At 39.3% G+C, this 19,861-nt stretch overlaps 1 protein-coding gene across 1 annotated transcript in view; it reads left to right on the top strand.

Annotated features, from left to right (window-relative positions):
- EFNB2 (ephrin B2) overlaps nt 1–18,060 on the top strand; it is a 45,949-nt gene extending 27,889 nt beyond the window's left edge. Inside the window, exons 3-5 of the mRNA XM_054271927.1 lie at nt 11,131–11,223; nt 11,979–12,092; nt 13,695–18,060. Coding sequence (XP_054127902.1) covers nt 11,131–11,223; nt 11,979–12,092; nt 13,695–14,077 — 590 coding nt within the window. The 3' untranslated portion in view covers nt 14,078–18,060. The remainder of the gene's footprint in view (nt 1–11,130; nt 11,224–11,978; nt 12,093–13,694) is intronic.
- Nucleotides 18,061–19,861: the final 1,801 nt, after the last annotated feature.

Here is a 19,861-nt window from a genome sequence, read left to right as displayed (position 1 = left end):
CTGCTAAAGTCTGTGGTCCAGAAATCTACTGGTTTGGGTTTTTTTTTTTTGTGGTGGTGGTGATGGTGTTAATGAAAGCCAGTGCAATAATAGTCACTCTGATTCCGTTTGCACAAAGATCACTTTTTTCTTTCCTTTCTCCTTCTCCTTCCTCAGAAAATTAGATAAATAATTTCTCCTTGTGTAAAATGATATCTAGAGGTCAGTCTTTGACTTTGCTGAAGAGTCTTTTAAGGGATGTATCAGCAATACCACTTAGCCCTTGTTGAATGAAATATAAATACAGCTTATACAAATAATATTATTAGAGAGAAAAATCACTGTCTGTGCAGCTTCAGATTTCTAACAGAGTCTAAGGCCTGCAGGATTAATGGAGTTGTGGTCCTTTGGGGTTTTGTCCCAGACCACACAGGTCTTGTAAGAGAATAAGGCCATTTTATATTGATGGACTTTGTTCATATTCGGTGCCATTACCTAGGCAATACCAATCGTTTATCTCCTTTAAAGTAGACAGAGAGAGTTCAGCAGGAAATCTGTTATTATGTCTCTGTTCCTAAGGGAGGGAAATGAAAGATAGGAATTCTCAGTTTTTTAATTGATGGCATGTTGGGAAAAAAAAATACAGTTATCTTCCCCCACACCCCCACAAGTATTCTGAATAGATATGGAATCAGATGAAAATGAAGAATAATTGTTCAGACTGGAAGAAAAAATTATTCAGGAAATACTCATGGATGTAGCAGATATTTTAAAATTTCATAAGAAGCTGTTTAATAGTTTTAGTTGCTATTTGTATATCTCGCTTTCATAGTTCCTCAGAAGCAGTTTATAAATACGGGAAATACAACAGATTCACAAAGAAGGATACAGCATTCTCCCTTAGAAGTCTTTATGTATGTTGCATTTGTAGTGCTTTGCAAAAAAAAAAAAGCTTAAACCCTGATCTTCTCCAAAATGTGTATGTTCTTAGATTTGTATAAACATCCTTAACAGGACTACATGCAGAAAAAGAATGTGCTGAGTGTGTATTTTATCCTTTATATTCAGGATATGAGTAACTGTTTAAATCAGGGGGATGTTGTGTATTGGGAAGATGTGCCATGCTATGAAGAAAGTCTCTGTCTAAACTGAAACTTGAGAGTGCACTACCACACTACACACATTTAATTTCTATTTTGTTCATAAGTTGGGTGATGATCATGTAGCTCATCAAGTGGAATGATTATTCTTTACTTTATACAGTGCTTGTATCATATGTGTTACATATTGCAGTATTTGAAGTCCTAAAATTAAAGATGAGGAGCTGCATAAGGATTTATAAAGACTTTAATGAAAGTCATTTTAAAGACTTGAAATTGTTTGTCTCATTAAAGTCTTTATGTGGCTGCAATGGAGGGAAATGTACTTTTGTCTGAAAACTGCATTAGCTAAAATAAAAGGCTGGAATGGTTGAAAACCAGGGTTAAATGTCAAATTGGATTTTCTTTCCTGACTTCAGTCCATCCTGGAAATCTTGCATGAAGAATATTTCAGGATTTATTTGTGATAAATCAGACTATAAAACTAAGCCCTAATGGGCAGTCTTCCAGTTTCTTTTTTCAGTCCCAAGGAAATCATGCAAATTTTTCTGGAAGTAAAAGCAGGAGTAGGCTTAAGGTGGTCTTAGCTGTTCTTGGAGAAGAGTCCGTATTAAGCTGATAAGGCTGGTTTTTAAAAGCATGTTTGGATCTTTGTTAGCGTGATTTATCTGTTTTCTGTTTGGTAGATGAAGAGCAAAAATCACTAAACCGCAGCAGCAGAGTAGTCCTTATGTGCTCACTGGGCTGCTGTGAGAGAAACAGAGCTATGAATCCAGATCCTGGCAGGAAAACTTAAAATTATCTGTTTTTCAAGTATTTAATGTTAGCACATAAATGCACTAGACCACAACAGCCCAGCTGATTGCAGAATCCCAAAATGGATTGGTTTGGATGGCACCTCTGGAGCTCATCTAATCCCCTGCTCAAACCTTTGCTCGAGCAGGCCCACCTGCAGGCAGTTGCCCAGAACTGTGTCCAGCTGAGTTTTGAGGATCCCCAAGGATGCAGCCCCTCCTCCTGTGCAGGTGCTCCCGTTCCTTCATCATCTCCATGAGCATTTACTGCACTTGCTCCTGTGAGTGCACATCTGTCTGGTGTTGAGGAGCCTGTGACTGCCCCCATCTCGGCAGGTCAGAGTGGGGTGGAAGGATCACCTCCCCAGACCAGCTGCCCCTTACAGATCCAGCCCAAGAGCTGCTGGCTTCCTTTGCCACGAGGGCACGTTGCTGCCTCATGGTCAACTTGGTGTTCTGCAGGACCCTCGAGGCTTTTTTGCAGAGTTGCTTTCCATGTGTTTGGCCCCAGCCTTTGCTGAAAGTTGATTCCACATGCCATCCAGAGGCTGCCACAGCAGGTTCACTAGCAGAGTCGAGACATGAGCAAAATAATTTTCATTGCAACAGGAAAAAAAACCCAAACAACTAAATAATATTATACTGCTAAAACCCCATGAACATAAGTATAACTACTGAACTAACCTCTAAAAACTCTGTGAACATAAGTATTAAAAGTATCAGTTCGCCAGTCTAGTTGTGACTTTCCAAAATTCCAAACGCTGGCAGAATTAGCATATCCCACTGGAGTTCCTTAAAATGAGCCAAAATGTGCCTATGTGATAATTTCTAAAGAAGCTAAACCTCTGAATTTCTTAATGGCAAATATTTGAACAGGAGGTCCTGTAGAACCGTGGAAATTCAGATTGCTTAATTTCTGCAATGTTCCCTCATTAAGGTTTACTTTGTGGGTATTTTACAGCTCTAAACACAAACATAAGCACAGCATACTCCAGTCAAAACAGTGCTTAACTTCTGATCATCTTTGCCAAGTGTACAGTCATCCAATAGTATCATAATTGATCTCAGTACTAAGGTGCCAAACTCTGTGTTGCTGAAGGATAGTTAGATGATGTAAATAGCTTTTTGTGTTTTGCAATAAAGCACACTTTTGTTGTGCTACATGTAAAAGCAGGAGATGAAGGTATTCTTTTATTGAAGCAAACATGTGGAAAATTGCTCTAGATTGTTATAGTACACAGCATCTCCCCTGAAAGGAATGAGGTTCATCTACAGGGCAAAGTCTGACTGTGGTACTTTATTGGGGTTACTCCTAGACTCTGTGTGGTCAAAGCAAATAACATCATGTCCATCTAAACTGTTATAACCGTGAGACTGGCACATTTTCTCATCTGTAGTGTTATATTCTAAACTGTCACTAGGCATTAACTCAGTCACTGGTGAAGTCCTACCACCTAGAGATGAACTCTGCCTCAAAATGATGTTTTCCACTTCAGTGCTACTCGTATAGCAATTACTGGGTCATTAATATCATTGCATGCAATTAGTGACAGTAGACTGAGCAAGAGGTTTGTTATTTATTTAATATGAACTTTCACTATAACCCTTTCTTATCCAAGTGCCATAGATGAAAACCAGAGATTTTCAAGGCAGGTGAACATCCTTGTTGAGTAAGGTTGAATTTGTATGATACAGAAAGTAGGTCCTCATTTAATGCTAAAGCTTCTGCTTTTGTTTCCAGCAAGCCCTCTTGTCATTAGCAACAATCAGTGTAACTTGAATGCTAACTAATTCTATTAGTTCTGTTCAGCTGAACTGTTAAGCAAAGCTTGCTGTGGTGGTGGGAGACACTTCTCCCCATCCATGAGAAGCTTTTCTCAGTAGCAGGCTGGGAGAGAGGATAAATTTGCGTAAAATACCTGTTTGTGAATGGTGAAGTCAACTAACTAGTAATCTGTTTTACATGCATACTTTTGGGTATACACTAAATACATCATAATTAGTGGGCTTACATCTGCCACAGTTACTTCAGCACTCACAAATATATAATTTGTTTATGTAAACTAGAAGCAACCATGTGTGCAGTGGATCATTATCTGACAACATTTCTCAAAGTATGTGAAATATAGAACTGAAATTCTTTTAGAAATGCTTAACTGTAATGAAAGACTCATCATTCATAGTGGTGTAGTATTGAGATGCTTTTCTGGTTTGTTTTTATGTAATCTCTAAATCATTCCCAGGGAGTTTTGGAAAGGGGCAGTGCACTTGACAGCAGTAAAGCAAGTAGGATTTTGTTGTGGGTGGGTGGAACCTGTGACCTTCAGTAATGGATAATAATGCAGCAAATAGTTTACTGTTCAGTACACTTCAGCTGTGGTATTCCTTAACTCAGTGAGAAAGTGGTGGTGTTTTTAAAATTATAGGCAGCAGTAACCAGTCAGAATTCACAGCTTTTATTTATATTTTCTGGCTCTCTCACTGTCTCTTTTTCCCTTTATGGAAGGACTTTGTTGACATAAGCAGCTTTTTTTTTTTTTACCGCGTATATTTTTCTTACTTGGTGCCATGCCTCCCTGGAATTAATAAAATAATTCTGATTGTAGGAAACTTCACAACTCTCTCCCTGTTTTGTGCTGTTGGATGGCATGAGATGTGGGAAGGAGAGTCTGTGGATTTCCAGAGATGTCCCTGGAATCATACAGCTGGTACATACCAAAGTATATTACAATACAAAACGGATTGGCTCTGTCTCGATTGTGTCCTCTACATTGCACCCTCAAAAAAACATTGAAACAGGAATAGAATCTGTCCCTCTCTTAACATATGAATACAAGTGGAGACTTTTATGGGGAAATTATATAAATATCCTTGTATCATGAGTCCCATCTAAGTACCTCAGGTCGTGCTATTCACAGTAGGACAAGACACATTTCGGAGCAGTGGTTGGAAAAGTGACTTAACAAAGTTTTACTGCAGAGCCTTTTCTTCTTCCTGGCAAAAAGAGGCCTGTTCTTTATTTTGCTTTATTTTGTTCTGGTTTTAGCTTAACTGGAGAGGGCATTGCTGCCTACTTGCTGTAGGGAATATAATTTGTGGATCCTGTTTATATATAAATCCTGAGACACACAGTATAGGACTTAATTTAAAAAGCAAGAATGTAAAGTGAAAAAGAAGAATAGAGAATTCTTGTCCTTTGCCTCCCATTGAAGTTCTGCCTCACATGTGTATAGAAGGTGAAAAAGGCTGGCATCAGGAGTATTTATAAACATTCCATGAGCCCCAGTTTAAGGGAAAAAAAATCTATCTCAGTTTGAAACAATGTGTGGAATAAGGCAGAATGAGCAGTTTTTAGGCTGAAACTCCTCAAAATTCTGCCACCTTGCCTTTGCAAATTAAAAAAACAGACTTTAGAAAAAAACAAAATTATTGGTAAGCTGCTTTTATATGTTTTTCATTACAATCTCAGAGTCCTAAATGATATTGGGCAAATTCAGCAGGATTTTTATTTGTTGGGTTTTTTGGGGTTTTTTTGATTTTTTTTTATCATTTCTTTGTCTCTGGAAGATGAGTAGAAAGTTTTGATTTTATTGTCTGCTGATAAAAAACAGTCAACACATAACAGCATTCCATTCAACTGTTCATAATGCATTTACCGTACTCACGGTTTTAGTACTTACAGGTTTTGGGACTGCTGACGGTTAAATTTCAGAAGACGGTTTAATTTTTTTTAAAAAGTGAAGGTTTCAGAGTCAATCTTTTCATCACTACAAGAGAAGGGAAAGCATTAGTTGCTAGTATTGGAAACTAGCATATTTCTCTTCTCTCTAAATATTTTTCAGCTCACCCAGAGTAATGTGTGCCAAGTTTACCTGTTCTTTGGTGAGAGGCCTGAACAATTTTTTTTGTTGTTTCAGATGTCCGTGCAGATCTGGCATTGTTACTGGGGGGCAGAATTAAATTTCATTTAATTAAAACACTTTCTATTCTCTCAGCTATCTTGTTCTTTCGTCCATTGGTTGTTTCAAAACAACTTCCCTGTTGTGATCAGTGATTTGTGGTTTTGCAGTGTGTGATTTCTGGTGTTCTTAAACCTCTCCCATAAATTATCCAAATTTATGGAAAAGAAGAATTATTTATTCAGAGCTTTACTAAAGAACATCATTAAAAGGACCAAAAGTAGATGAAAGCAGTCAGAGCATGCCTGACCAAAATAGTGTTCTATTACTTGATAAAATAAAAAACTCAAAAACTTTTCATGTATTTAGTAATCCTGAGAGTGCATGTGAGATGGAGTGCAACTTTGCTTTAAGAATAACTTCTTACTGCTGTTGGATCTAAAGCTTGTGTGGATTTTTGCTGTTTTTTTCATTCTTTTTCTAAGCACAGCAGGGGAAAAGTGGAAATGGGTAGTTTTATTTGATTTAATTTTATTCTGATTTTGAGAAATTTATTTTCTGATGCAGTATTTGATGAACAAAAACTGTGAAAATCACTACTGTTGGATACTACTGATCTGCCCCTAAAAAACTTGTAATTCTCAATTTGCTATTAAAAGATCCACATCAGTGGCAATTAATTCTTCATGACCTCATCAGAGATGTGTCTTTATTATATTGCCAAATGACTTTTTTTTGTCCAGCACACTAAGGAGGGACAAAATCAATTTTGCCCTTGCCCATCAGTTGACATCACTCATTTATTCCTATAGTCTGTGGTTTAAGGTCCATTTAGTTTTCACAGGAAAATTAAATACAATGATCGTTTCTCTCATCAGCTGTGTAGTCCATTTCATGTTCAAGCTCTAGAAATAGATGTGTTTTAAAGTTGTGTTGGTTCAAAGCATATGTCATTTAATTTGCAAATAGGTGATGTTTTTCATAATCCTAAAACATGAAACTGTGGGTAAGAAGTGTAGCAGAATTAAAAGGATGAGATTTTTGTCTGCTGCTGTTTAAAGTAATTGTGATGGCATTTTTTCATTTTGTAACTAATGTGTGTTTTTAGGAGTGAAGGAAGTTGAATTTTTGTGACTGTGCCTTCATTTCTAATCTCTTTGTGAATGAAAAGCTATATACAGGCACAAATCCAGCAGCTTAATTCTCTGTCTGATTAGAGCGATGTTACCAACCTGGTAGGTTGAAAACAGCCATGATCCATGCAGTGGCGTGGCCTCCTGGGAGGCAGAGTAATAACAATCAAATGAAGACATATTAAAATGTAATATTACTTCCTCTCCATGGGGACTGTGTAAGAATCATAGCCAGGAACTGTTCTTGTCAGCTGACTCTGCTATGCTCACTGACTCCCTGCCTCTGCATTTATGACTAATGCACTTTGTACAACAAACAGCACTTGTGGAGTTTTAAAAGCAAATAAATGTAAAACATTATACATTGATTTGCATGAGTTCCAGCCTTTTTTGTTTATTTGTTTGTTTTGTTGGGGGGTTTGTTTGTTTTTATACAGTTCATGTATTTCAAAGAGGGGGAGGCAGATCAGAATGAGGTTTTTTGGTGTGAATAATTTAATTTCTCCCGTGTGAATGGAGGAGGAGATGTTAAAGTAGTGTGTTATGAACCTGCTAATGTATACTAGCTTCTCTAAAGTAAGTATGTATCAGCAAGACTCTTAAACCATAATTTCATAACAGATAAGTGTTTTCTGAATGTTGAAAAGCTAAACTTGCATTCCATATAAAATGGCAGCTGGTATTGTATTCAAGGAATGCAGACAGACAGTGTCTGATAAACTACTGTAAAAATGGCCTATAAGTTATTAAAATTTTGTTAGAAAGACTTCAAATTAGTAGAGATTTTAGCACAATTATATATGGGGTTTTTTAGGTATAGACAAACTGTTGAATAATTTAATGTGGTTTTGGCTGTAATTATTAGTTTTGCAGTTGACACCAGTGGAGCAGGACAGGTCTCAGAAAATCAGAGGTATTTAACCATCAAAAGATTTAAAAATATTTTGCTACATGTTTAGCAACGTTTTACTTACTTCTACTTTCCTGCGTACTGCTGTATTAATAGAAAGTGAAGTGTGGGATCCTGAGAACATACTAATGAGAAACTTCATATTAATCATTATGCTTATTAATGTTAATATTTAAGCATTTAGCCTTCTTAGCAGAAGGCTTTGTATGGTAACTCATATAAGTAATTGACTTCAAAATCAATCCATATTTAGACCAAAATGTAAAAAAACCTTGTTCGTATATATATATATATATATATATATATATATATATATATATATATGCATATAAGAATAAATTGGATAGAAAGTTTAAAATCTGATTACATAAACACACTGGAGGATAACATTTCCATTTTGGGTACCAGAAACTTGTTTTACATTTGTGTTTAAATCCAAAACTCCTATCGGGGGCACTTTTTTTTTTTTAATATCCTTTCAGTGTGAGCAGAGCTGCAAGTTCTGGGTCACTTTCCCACAGAGGTGTGGATGCAGTGGAGGAGCTAAAATGACAGTGGGTGTAATTTTCATTTGGAAATCAATATAGAAAGGCTGCAGCAAGTGTTTGAGGAATATTTTGTACTCACTCCCTTGTTTGACTTCTGCACACTGCACTGTCAAGGGGCATTAGCAGTATGAAACTGTGTTTTCTCTGCTGTCCCAGATTACTTCTTTTTCTCAGTGAAGCTTTTCAAAGCTTAAAACGATGTGTTTAAAGCTGCCCACTTTCTTCCTGGTACACTAGAGATATGCAAGGTTGTATTTCGGTAGTCTTAATGAATTTCAAAAAATAATTTCCTCCAGTGGCCTTGGGTAATTGTCAGTTTAATTACAGGAAAGGCTGAGAAGGAAACTTGCTTTGTCACTGAAATGCTTCTCTTTGAAAATTCCCTGTTCCTCAGGACGTAGCAGTCTGTACTCTGAGCTACAATGTAGGCTTTCCTAAAATCCCTTGAAGAACTGTGGAAAAAGTGAATACTTCTGCAAATTCATTCATCTGACATCAAAGCTCTGAAAGCATTCTTTTAGCAAGCAGGCGAGGCGGATTGCGCTGGTGTAGGCACACAACCAGACTCATTGTACATCTGGGTCTTCCCATTTGGAGACTGTATTTGAAGTAATTTTTGCATTCTTTTTTTTTCAACTTACTTTCTTATTCTGTGCTGAGGTCAGACTGCATTCTCTGCATCCTGTTGAGGTCTCCTGCTCCATGGGTTAAGTGGATAGGCCTTTAAAGAATAAAAAGGCATTGGTGTTCAGAAGAAGCAGCATTCTAGTCAATTAAAATCAAGTAGAAGGTGTTTTAAGGAGATGTGATTCCCTTTGGCTCGATTAAAAAAAGAATCAAATAACAAAATCACAAGACAAAGTCAGTGTTTATTATTTGTACTTTCAGTTGGTGCTCAGCTTTGGTATTTCTATTTACTGCATTTTTTCTCTGTGTCCTTGTGCTGGTACATTGTACATTGGCAAATAGATCATAAAAAACACTTTCAGCAAAGACACGTTTGATTTATGTCCAGGATGGGTTCTTGGTATTGATTTTTTTTTTCCCCTCTGGAAAAAAAAAAAAAAAAAGAAAACAAAACTATATGTCTCCATTATTTTCCAAGCCTGGCAATGCAGTGACACATTTCAGATCAGCTTTTATCTTAAATTACTCAACGTGCTCTTTTGTATTTTGAAAAGTCTTTTTGCCATACAGCTATTGTCATGTTTTTACAGGGGGGAGGGAACAAGAGGAGGAACTGGGAGGGACCACGTATTAGGAGAGGGGAGTTTTAGGAAAAGAAAGCACAGTTTGGGAAGTTGGTATGGTGGCTGTAATTCGAGTTGGTCACAAAAGAGTCAGAAGTGGAACAAAAACAAGACTCAGATCAAAGGCTAGGAAGCAGGGTTCAGCAGTATGGGGTTTATATCTTTACGGCTAGAGAGAAGATTAGAGCAAGAAAAATACTGCCATGGGGGTAGGAAGACATTGTGAAGGAAAAAGGAAATATACATAGACTGCATTTGAAAGAAAATCCCCAAGGAAGGTGAAAGAGAAGGAGCGAGAATTAAAAACAAAGACCTGAAGAGTGTAAAGCCCACAGGCTGAAAGGAGAGGGGCAGAGGGAGGCATGTGCTGCTTAAGCAGTTCGCCACCACGCCAAGCCAAGCAGTGAGCTCCCTGACGTCCCATTTTCCACTTGTTTTCTCCGGTCGGCGGCCCAGTGCACCCTCTCATAAGTTTATTTTGGGCCTCAGATGAACAACTCCAAGAAATGACAGTGAAATTTCCATCCCCAGGACAAGCAGGGCAGGAGAGCCCCCGGTGCATTCCCTGCACGGGGAATCCAGAGCCCGCCGTTTGCAGCTGTGCCGCGCTCGCGGTGGCCGGCGGCCCAGTGCAGTGCAGTGGCTGCAGCACCAGCTGCGGAGGAGCTGCTGAGCCCTTTGCCAGCAGCTGTTTTGCAAGCAGCAGCTGGCTGGGGCGGCAGCGGCGCGCCCATGCACCGTGATTCAGCCCTGTGGGTTCTCCAAGGGAGCGGAGCATGGCACGGCAGTGCCAGCCTGCGCCCGGATCGCGTGGCTCCGGCCGGCACCTAGATAAGGCAGAACAGTGCGGACACAGGGGAAAGCGGCCCGTTGTTTGTGTGAGCTGAAAGGTTTCCCTGAGAGTAGAGCGTACTCCCCTTTGCCACCCGCCCCCGCAGAGGCTCCTCAGTGCTGAGAAAAGTGAGATTGTGCTTTAAAATATTAAATAGTTTTCCAATCAGTTCAGAATCTTAGCTTTCACCTGGGTCTTTTGTATGCGTTCACTTATTCCAGCAGGAGATTTGTAATAGAGGAAGCAGGTGTAACGTGGTGATTATAAAGATATTGTTGGGAGGGGGAAAAAAAGAGTGATTTTTTTTTCAGTGCTTTTCTCCTCTGAGCCTGCCAGAGCTTCCTTTTCAGCTGACTCCATCACCTTTTTAGCAAGATGGTGTGTTTTTGTCCAAGTCAGTCAGTCAGTCAATTGTGCATAGGAAAATAAAAGGCTGCTGGGTAAATTTGAAACCTTGATAACACATTCCTCCATTTGTATATATTGTACAGCTTACCAGTGTATTCATTCCTTTGGCTTTCAACATTTCACAACTTTCCATAGGTCAGCCCAAGCAACAAAAACAGGTCCTGGTAGATTGAAAGATCCCTGCTTTCAGACACTCATATTCACATCACTTTGCCTGTTGATTTCCTGATTTTTATTTATTTTTATTTTTATTTATTTTTCTTTTATTTTTAATCAGCAACATCAAATGGGTCTTTGGAGGGCCTGGATAACCAGGAGGGAGGGGTGTGCCAGACAAAAACCATGAAGATCCTCATGAAAGTTGGACAAGGTAAAGACCATCTGCTGTTTCATGAAATCACTTTGATCGGTCTCAATGTCCTTTTTAGTTTCCAGGCTTCTTTTAGCAGTGTAGAGCAGAGAGGCAGTCGAGCCTTAGTGTGGTCATTCCTCCCTTATAGTCTGAAAGCACAGCCTATTTTCTCTTCCTCGGCTACTGACAGATTTCTACAGAAGGAGGGTTAGTGTAATAAGATCTCTTCATTGGAGAGATCCCTAGAAGGAGAGGTCACCTGGGAGTAGTGTGTTTCAGTCATTTTTATTTTTATTTTAAAAACAAAAGCCACAACTCTGCTGCTCAGAATTATTTAAAATACATGAAAAGAGGGAAGCTAATATTTCTATAGTTTGCTTGTTATGAATTCTGATTACAGAGAGGTTTTTGTTCATTGTCTCTTTTCACATATAGATAACCTATTGTGCAGGAAGAAAGAATTATTCTTCTAAGTAGAAGTTGGTTTAGTAGTCAATCAACTTCCTCAGTTAAACTGAAATGTCATCTGCTAAGCTTTTCTTGCCAATTACAGGAGACCCTATAGTTTCTGCAGATGGCCTCACAATTTAAACCTGAAATAACTAATATAACCATTTTGCTTTAAAAGGAAAATTACCTTCTTATATCTCCCAGCCCTTTGCATAAAGGTTCTTCTGTTAAACCATTTGTGTCTCACAAGGTACCTAGAGCCAGCTTGTGAGGCTCCATACCATCAAGTGCCAAAGCTGCATGAGTCCTCTTTCTCTCCCCAGATCCCAACTCAGCAGGGCAGCCCCGGTACACGGATCCCACCAGGCGCCCCGAGCAGGAAGCTGGCACCAACGGGAAGAGTTCCACCACCAGCCCCTTTGTGAAGGACCACTCAGGTAGGTGTGGTGGGGCTTTGCCCTGGAGCGTCTTCTCCTCCTTTGTCCCCAAACGTCTTTTACTTTACCATTAACATGCCAGAAAAGCAAATGTATTCATCATGAGATGAGGCAAAAGCCCGTTGTGATTGCCCCGGTGGATAGTGTGTGGGAGCTGCAAGTTATGGCAACAGCTGCTCCCTCCCCTCTTCCACTCTCCTGTAGAAGTTAATTACGTCTTGTCACAGTGTCTCTCGTTTACAGGAAGATTTCTGGATAGGGCATTTGCTAAGCAGCTTTGCAGTGGTCAGTGCTGCCTTACAGTTAGTACTCTGGCAGATGAACGAGTCCCTTTCTCTTCCCGCATGATACATTATCAAGTGGTTCTTGACAGCCATTTATAAAGTTTATTTCAGGGCATCTATAATTAATGTCCTGATGTTTTAGCTGACCATATGAAGTCTAGACATGTATGGCTGGTCTTCTACTAAATGAAAAGTTTTGGGGCTTTATTTTTTTTTTAATAATTATCTAAACAAAATAAATGGATACAAATATCAAAGCTAATATCTTCAAGATGCATTTCACTCATAGGGTGAACAAGAGAAAACCTAACTCTTAAGACTCAAGCTGTCCAGAAGAAAATTCAGTAATTAATAATGTTACAAAGCAAACCTTTGCTGACAGATGATGCTGGGTTTCCCAAAAAAGGCCACAAGTTTTCCTTGCCAGCTGTGTCTTTAGTTACTGGGCTAGTGAATCTTTGGTACAGTGAGTGGCTTCAGCTGATCCCTGCAGAGGCTTTGGTGGGAAGAGTTAACAATTATGTGAATATAGCATCTGTATCATTTTTTCATTGTGAGTGAACATCAAGAGAGAGAAATATGTTAAAACTTAGAAGTGAAAAAGTGTCAATGAGCATTCATATAATTTTTGTGACACATAATGTGATGGTGTGATAAGCAGCAAATATTCAACAGGCTGTTCAGCACATGAGCTTTGCCTGACTACTAAATGCGTGGTATTGTTTTCTTTTAAGTAAATGTAAGTTAATACTAACAGACATGCCCTAACCATGCTGCCTGTCTCCCATGCTGCCTCAAGCTCCTTAGTTTCATTTCCAAGCAAGAGGAGTCCCTGTAAAGAGGCACTAAGGATGGTTTAACTTAAATCAATATGCAAAAGATAAAATAGCAGAGGGAACAGCGTGGCTCTGAACAGTACCAGTTGTTCTGAGAATTGTCATTTCCCTGTGTTATTTTCCCTTCCAGTCCTATCCCACCCCTCTCTTGTGCCTGGGGCTGGCCTGCATCTGTTAAAAGATGCTGTGTGCATCAAAGGCTGCCTTGTCAGTGACAGTTCTCGCTGCTGATGGATGATGATGTATGAAACAGGGTGGTTTGGGAGCAACACAAAAGTGAGACCAACAGGCACAAAGTCTTGCTTTATATCGATTGCTGACTTCGGCTGTTTGCATTTAGCTATCTAACAGGGTAATTGGTTTGTCAAAGTTTAGCTGTCAGTTAATTCTTCCAGTCTTGCTTACTCTACACATTTTTAAGCAACGTAAATGGGTCACAGGATGGCAATAACTTTTGTCTATTGTATTTCCGTTCTTTCCAGGATCTAGCACAGATGGCAGTAAGGCTGGGCATTCCAGTATACTGGGTTCAGAGGTGGCCTTATTTGCAGGGATTGCATCAGGGTGCATCATTTTCATCGTCATCATCATCACTTTGGTGGTTCTTTTGTTGAAGTACCGGAGAAGACACAGGAAGCATTCCCCGCAACACACGACAACTCTATCACTTAGTACGTTAGCCACCCCAAAACGCAGTGGCAACAACAATGGTTCTGAGCCCAGTGACATTATCATTCCTCTAAGGACTGCAGACAGTGTCTTTTGCCCCCACTATGAAAAGGTCAGCGGCGACTATGGACATCCGGTGTACATAGTTCAAGAGATGCCTCCTCAGAGTCCAGCAAACATTTATTACAAGGTCTGAGGAACACACAACCAGCTCTGTGGTACAGTTGAGTCGTAGAGGAAACTCACTGGTCAAATGCTTTCTGTTGGGGTTTGCGATGACGCCTTGTGCGCTAGCATTGACTTAAGCACAGGGAGGAGAAGGCAACAGCTCTTTCTCCAGGAACCGACGCGAGCTGGACAGCTTACCTAGTCTGTAGAATCCCTATCTCGGTGAATAAGTATTCACTAAAAGCTGGAAGACTTTTCTGTAGAAGATGCCCATTCTGATTGCTGTACTCTTGTTACATTCATCATCCTCAAAGCCATGTGCTGTGGGCATTCAGGCATGTACAAAAGCCAAGGGAAGATGGAGCAATCCGTGGATGTTAATAGCTCTAGGCATCCTGGGAAGGTGCTCTAGGATATATCAAGCTTGAAATGCAATCTTCTGACTTTTGTGTGTCTCTCTCAGTGCGTACTGGATTTGTCACACAGACCTTGGTGTCTAAGTAAGACTTGTTAAAGTTCTCTTGCTTTTAGTCCGTCACTGTTCCATTTGTTTCTGTTATCCGGGGCTCTGCCATCCTTCACATAAGATTTCCTTTCACTCCACCTCCTGAATCACTAATGGAACATTAATGTTTGGAGATCCGCACTCCATCCATCTGCTACAGCAGCCTCACTCGAATGGGTAATGCATTTATAAAAATTGTGTTTGATAGTAAGGAGCCTTCCAGCCAAAAAGTTAGGCTGTCAACAAAGTCAAGAGCAGGACTGGGTGGTGGAGGGAAGGGCTGATTGAGGTTGCAATTGAATATTGCTGCCTCAGAAATAGAAGCTGGGAAGAAAAAAAAATGCATTTAGGTAGCACAGCACTTTGGTATGCTCAGTTTTAAGAGGCAAGTAGGAAACACAATAACATGTGCAGTGGATTAAGGCTGCATTTGAAGGAATTCACGGTTATCAAATACCACTGTGCAGAAAAAAATAGTACCTTCAATACAGTAGAACAAAGGGGTATTGTTAGTAAGTCAACAAGCCTGGAGAAGACAAGACAATAGCAGGCCACTGAGGATGTATTAGGGCAGGGCTGTTGTGGTACTGGCAATAAAATAAACAGCTTTGAAGCTGTAGCAAAAACGTAGTCTGCCTTGGATGACTTTTAAGCAGACTCAGCTGCTATACGATCACATTATACTAAACACAGGGAAAGCATTTAAGAAAACAACTGAGAGCCAAGTGCCTACGATGATTATAAGCCAGTGGGTCAAATGAGCTATAATTCTATCACTGATAAAGTTGTGGGGAAAACAAACAAAAAAAAAAAACAAACCACAAAACCTTGCTCATCTCTGAAAGTAAGGCAGAATTTCTTTGTGACTGACCCTTTTGGCACTTTGGCTTATTGTAGTGCTGTCCCTGCACACAGTGAGTGTAGGTACTGACTGACACAGCAGTTCATTGGTGCTCAGTTGCAAAGTTAAAGCACATATGGCAAACCTCTGGCAGTCCGTAAGGGTAAAATAAATTATGACACTGAGATGGAGAAGGAAAATATGTCTTATTTATAATAGGTGTATAGAACACAAGGGATATAAAGTGAGAGTTTTTCTTTTGTTCATTCTTTCTTACTTTTGGTTTGGATTTTTTTACTAATATATATTTTGAGATTGCACAGAATCTACACCAGAAGATGTGAAATTCATTTGCGGCAATTGCATAGTCTTAACTTGTCATCACTTTCCATATATGTGTGTGTGTGTGTCTATGTATATACACACATATATAAGTATATATGCATACGTATGTATATATATATGTATGCATATGCGCACATTTTTTTTAAAAATAAACTACTTCTGGAAAAAAAAAAAAAACAGCTATCCTAAACCACCAGTGGGAGCATAGTTAAAAAAAAATTCCAAAGCATCTTGTAAGAGGAAAGTAGAAAATATAAGGTCCAAAATATCAGGAATTCAGTGTTACTGCATCACTTATTTAACAGCAACAAGATGTGCCGGCATTTATTTTCTGTGTTGTGTTTTCCCTTGCCTTACAGGGTGATGTGTTCTGTAGATTTTGTTGAGGTTCGTAGAGGGGGGTTTCAGGTTAAAGTTTTCTCTTTAGCGTGGCTATTCCCCTAAAGCTCCCACCATAGGGAGGAAATAAAAAAAAACAACCTCTACTTTTATATGTGCTATGCAAATAGACATTTCTAACATAGTCATGTTACTATGGTAACACTTCGCTTTCTGATTTGGAAAGAAAATGTAGCAACAGCATTTTAGGGTTCTCAGACCTCTGGTGAGCACCTGCAAGAGAAAAAAAAAGAAAAAAAAAGGAAAGAAAAGAAAAATATCTGTCATAGAAATGATCACTCGCTTTGTTTTCTGAACCTGAAGATAATGTTGGGATGTTGGCCCAAAAGAGAGAAACAAAAAACAAAAAAAATTCCAACCCATGGTTCTGTGGCAGGTTACCATGGTGACTAACTACACTACATATGTAATTCTTTTCAACAACCCTTCTTTTCTATGAATCTATCCATACAAGGTTCTCTTGTAAGTCATTAAGATTTTATTTTGGGGGAGGGGAAGGGAAAAGATGGGCTTACTGATCCTTATTTTTATTAAATCATATCTATGCTTCATCAGTTGGCTACATTCTAGTTATATACTAAACTGTGAAAAAAAATCAGACTAATTGCTCAAGAGCAACCTGCAACCAATTGAAAAAAAAAAATGTACTGTGCGTCTGTTTTGTGTCTGGTGCAGAATTATGACAATCTACCAACTGTTCCTTTCTTTGACGTTGGTCCAGCTTTGAAAAGTTACTGTAAATGCCTTGCTTGTATGATCATCCCTAGTCACCCAAATTGGAATTTGCACCATCATGTCTAAGTGAAGATGCTGTAAATAGGTTCAGATTTACTGTATATGGATTTGGGGTGTTACAGTAGCCTTATTCACATTTTTAAATAATTAAAAAACCCACATGAAAACAAGATAAAAAAGGCTTTTCTTAACCAGATTGTGTATATAGAGCAATGTTGGTTTTTTATAAAGTCTGAGCAAGATGTTTTGTATAAAATTTGAATTTTGCAATGTATTTAGCTACAGCTTGTTTAAAGGCAGTGTCATTCCCCTTTGCACTGTATTGAGGAAAAAATTATATAAAAGGTTGCCAAATTGCCGCATATTTGTGCTGAAATTGTGTACCATGAATATTTATTTAAGAATTTCTTTGTCCAGTTTGTAAGTAACACAGTATTATGCTTGAGTTATAAATAATTTCTTCTTTCTTTTTCTTTTTTTTTTAATTTTATTTTTTGGTTTTGTTTGTTTGTTTGTTTCATTCTGTATTAAAACTAGCCGGTCATAAGTTTGAAATCTGCTTTAGTTCCACATTGCAATTAGTTCCCAGAAAATGAAAATTATGAAAATCACATTCCACGTCTGTTTCAAACTGAATTTGTTCTTAAAAAAATAAAATACTTTTTTCCTATGGAAACCTTGCCTTCTAAGTATTTTCTTCTTTAGTTTTGCAATTTTTTTTCTTTTTTAAAGGATGAAAATAAGTAAGAAAGTCACCAAGCTTGCCTGCTTGCCTCCCCCCGTCTCTCTCTTCCTTCTCTCCCCCCTCTCTCCAACCTGATTGCTAGTGGTTTATAGGAAATCTCCTTAGAGTACACTGACTTCTGTTAGCCTACTTCTTTCAAATTCTCTCTTCCATATATCAGCAGTTTTTAGGAATCACCTGGGCATCTTACGCTCTTGGAAGGCAGTGAACTGCAGTCAGATGCAGTAGCCAGGTTTCCTGGATGATCTTGGAGTTGAGAGTACAACCACATAAATAATTCCCAGACATTATGTGGTGGATGTACTCGGTGGGCAGAATCAGAGGAAAAAAACAAACACCTGAAGCTTTGTCCTGAGGAGGGGCAATGGAGAGCCTGGGGTGACAGGGCTGAGCAAGAAGGGACAGGAGATGAAAGACACTGGGAGGATGACAAAGGATTGGAAGTGCTGCAAAGCCAAGACATCTCTTCATGGTTCTTTTACTGCAGCCTGGGGGAGATGGGGGCCAACGTGCAGGTAGCATGAGCCTTAATACAACTCCTGTGATTCTACTGCCCTAATTTTCACTAGGGTAACGAATTCACTTATAAAATAATACCTTCATTTTCTGACAAAGCCCAGTCACCCTGAAAGTGAAGCACCTTTCCGTTTGTTAGCAGCGCATAAATGGTGTGATGGGCCATGGAGTAACAGGTGGGAAGGTCTACAGAGGGCAAATATGCATTTGTCACTTTAAAAACAGATGCCAATTAGCCATAGAAATTTCACAGTTAGCTATTTGTAGTATGGGTCATGCAATTCCCATTTGTCAAACTATTTATTTTTTTCTGAATAATCAGAGGAAATGTCAGTAAGGCTAGCACACTTGGCATGTCACAATGACGCAAGTACTCTGAAATGGGATGTACAGAAACCCCTGGACTGGGAGATGGTTGAGCTAGTATGGCTTCTTGCAGTTGGAGCTCCTTTTGGAGATCCAGGTCACAGAATCTGTGCTGGAAGTCGACCTTAAAGGCAAAGTCACAGTGACACTTTGGTTCACCTCCTGCCTCTGGTACAGATGACCTTGGAGATTTGGTCCAGCAGAAGGTATAAGAGTGAAACATGTGAGCATCCTCTGGCATCTCAGTAAATCTTGGGCCTAATCCTCTATTTAGGTCTGTAAGCCACTTCAAAGGAGGAGGTAGCCTTGTGTTTGTTCTCTGAGCACGCAGCTACTCGGCTGGATTGTGGTTTCACTCCCTGCTCAATGGTTGCACACGGCAATTCCCCTTGCTGGTCTCAGCAATTCCCCTTGCTGGTCTCGGTGGGTTGTCGTGAGGGCTCCCACGCCGTCATCAGCTGTGAGGTGCTCAGGTCTGGTCTGTGCTGAGAGCCTGTCTGGCACAGCCATCTGTTAGAGCTGTGGCTCTGGCTTAGTTAGGGCCAAGGCTATTGTTTGTATTTTAATCCTTGTTAAATACTGGAAGCTGTTGATAAACAAATACTTCAATAGTGTCAAGTTTACACGGCATTTTCATTACTGTGCCTCTTTTTTCTGCGTATATTATTACATATATTTATAGCTAGCATGTATACTGACACCCATGGACACCTATTTTTGCCACTGTCTTAGCAACAAGGGAAAATTGCTGTTGCTAAAAAACTGTGTCTCCACTGGGAGGGAAAAATCCTTGCCAGTGTAATAACTATCTGTATATTTATGCCTGGGGCCAATGATGCTTGGTTAACAGGAGTGCCTTGCACGCATACCTTCCCAAATGGAGCAGAACCTCCACTGAGTTGCTGAACTCATTTTAGTAAAAGATGCCTTAGACACTCAGCATAAAGTCATTGTCTTACAACCCATCTGTTATAACTTGCAGAGGAAAAAAAATACTTTCATTTTTTCCTGCTGCTGACACCTCACTATTAATTATCAAACAAGCACAAAATCAGAATTTACTGCCTTTATAACAAAACTGGTTCTCTGGCAAGAGCTGGTCCAAGTCAATAGGCTCCACTAAGTGGAAAATAAAATTATAATTCACAGTAGTTATCTATCTAGAGTGGAATTAGGATCTGTTATATAATATAGTGCCTCACAAAGTAAGCAAAACAATGTTACTGCCTTGGTTTAAAACCTTGTACCTCTTGTTCAGCCTGTCTCTTCAGCTTTGCTGTGATGCATTGATCAAATGCTCACTCAGTCAGCAGCACACTCGTTTTGATTCTATGGGCACCATAAATTTTCTTTTTGCAGA

Source organism: Melozone crissalis, unplaced genomic scaffold (genome assembly GCF_028551555.1).
Source record: "Melozone crissalis strain CALT ecotype California unplaced genomic scaffold, PUWL_Pcris_2 ptg000013l_1, whole genome shotgun sequence".
NCBI classification, from domain to species: Eukaryota; Metazoa; Chordata; class Aves; order Passeriformes; family Passerellidae; genus Melozone; species Melozone crissalis.
This window is presented reverse-complemented; position numbering and strand designations above follow the sequence as displayed.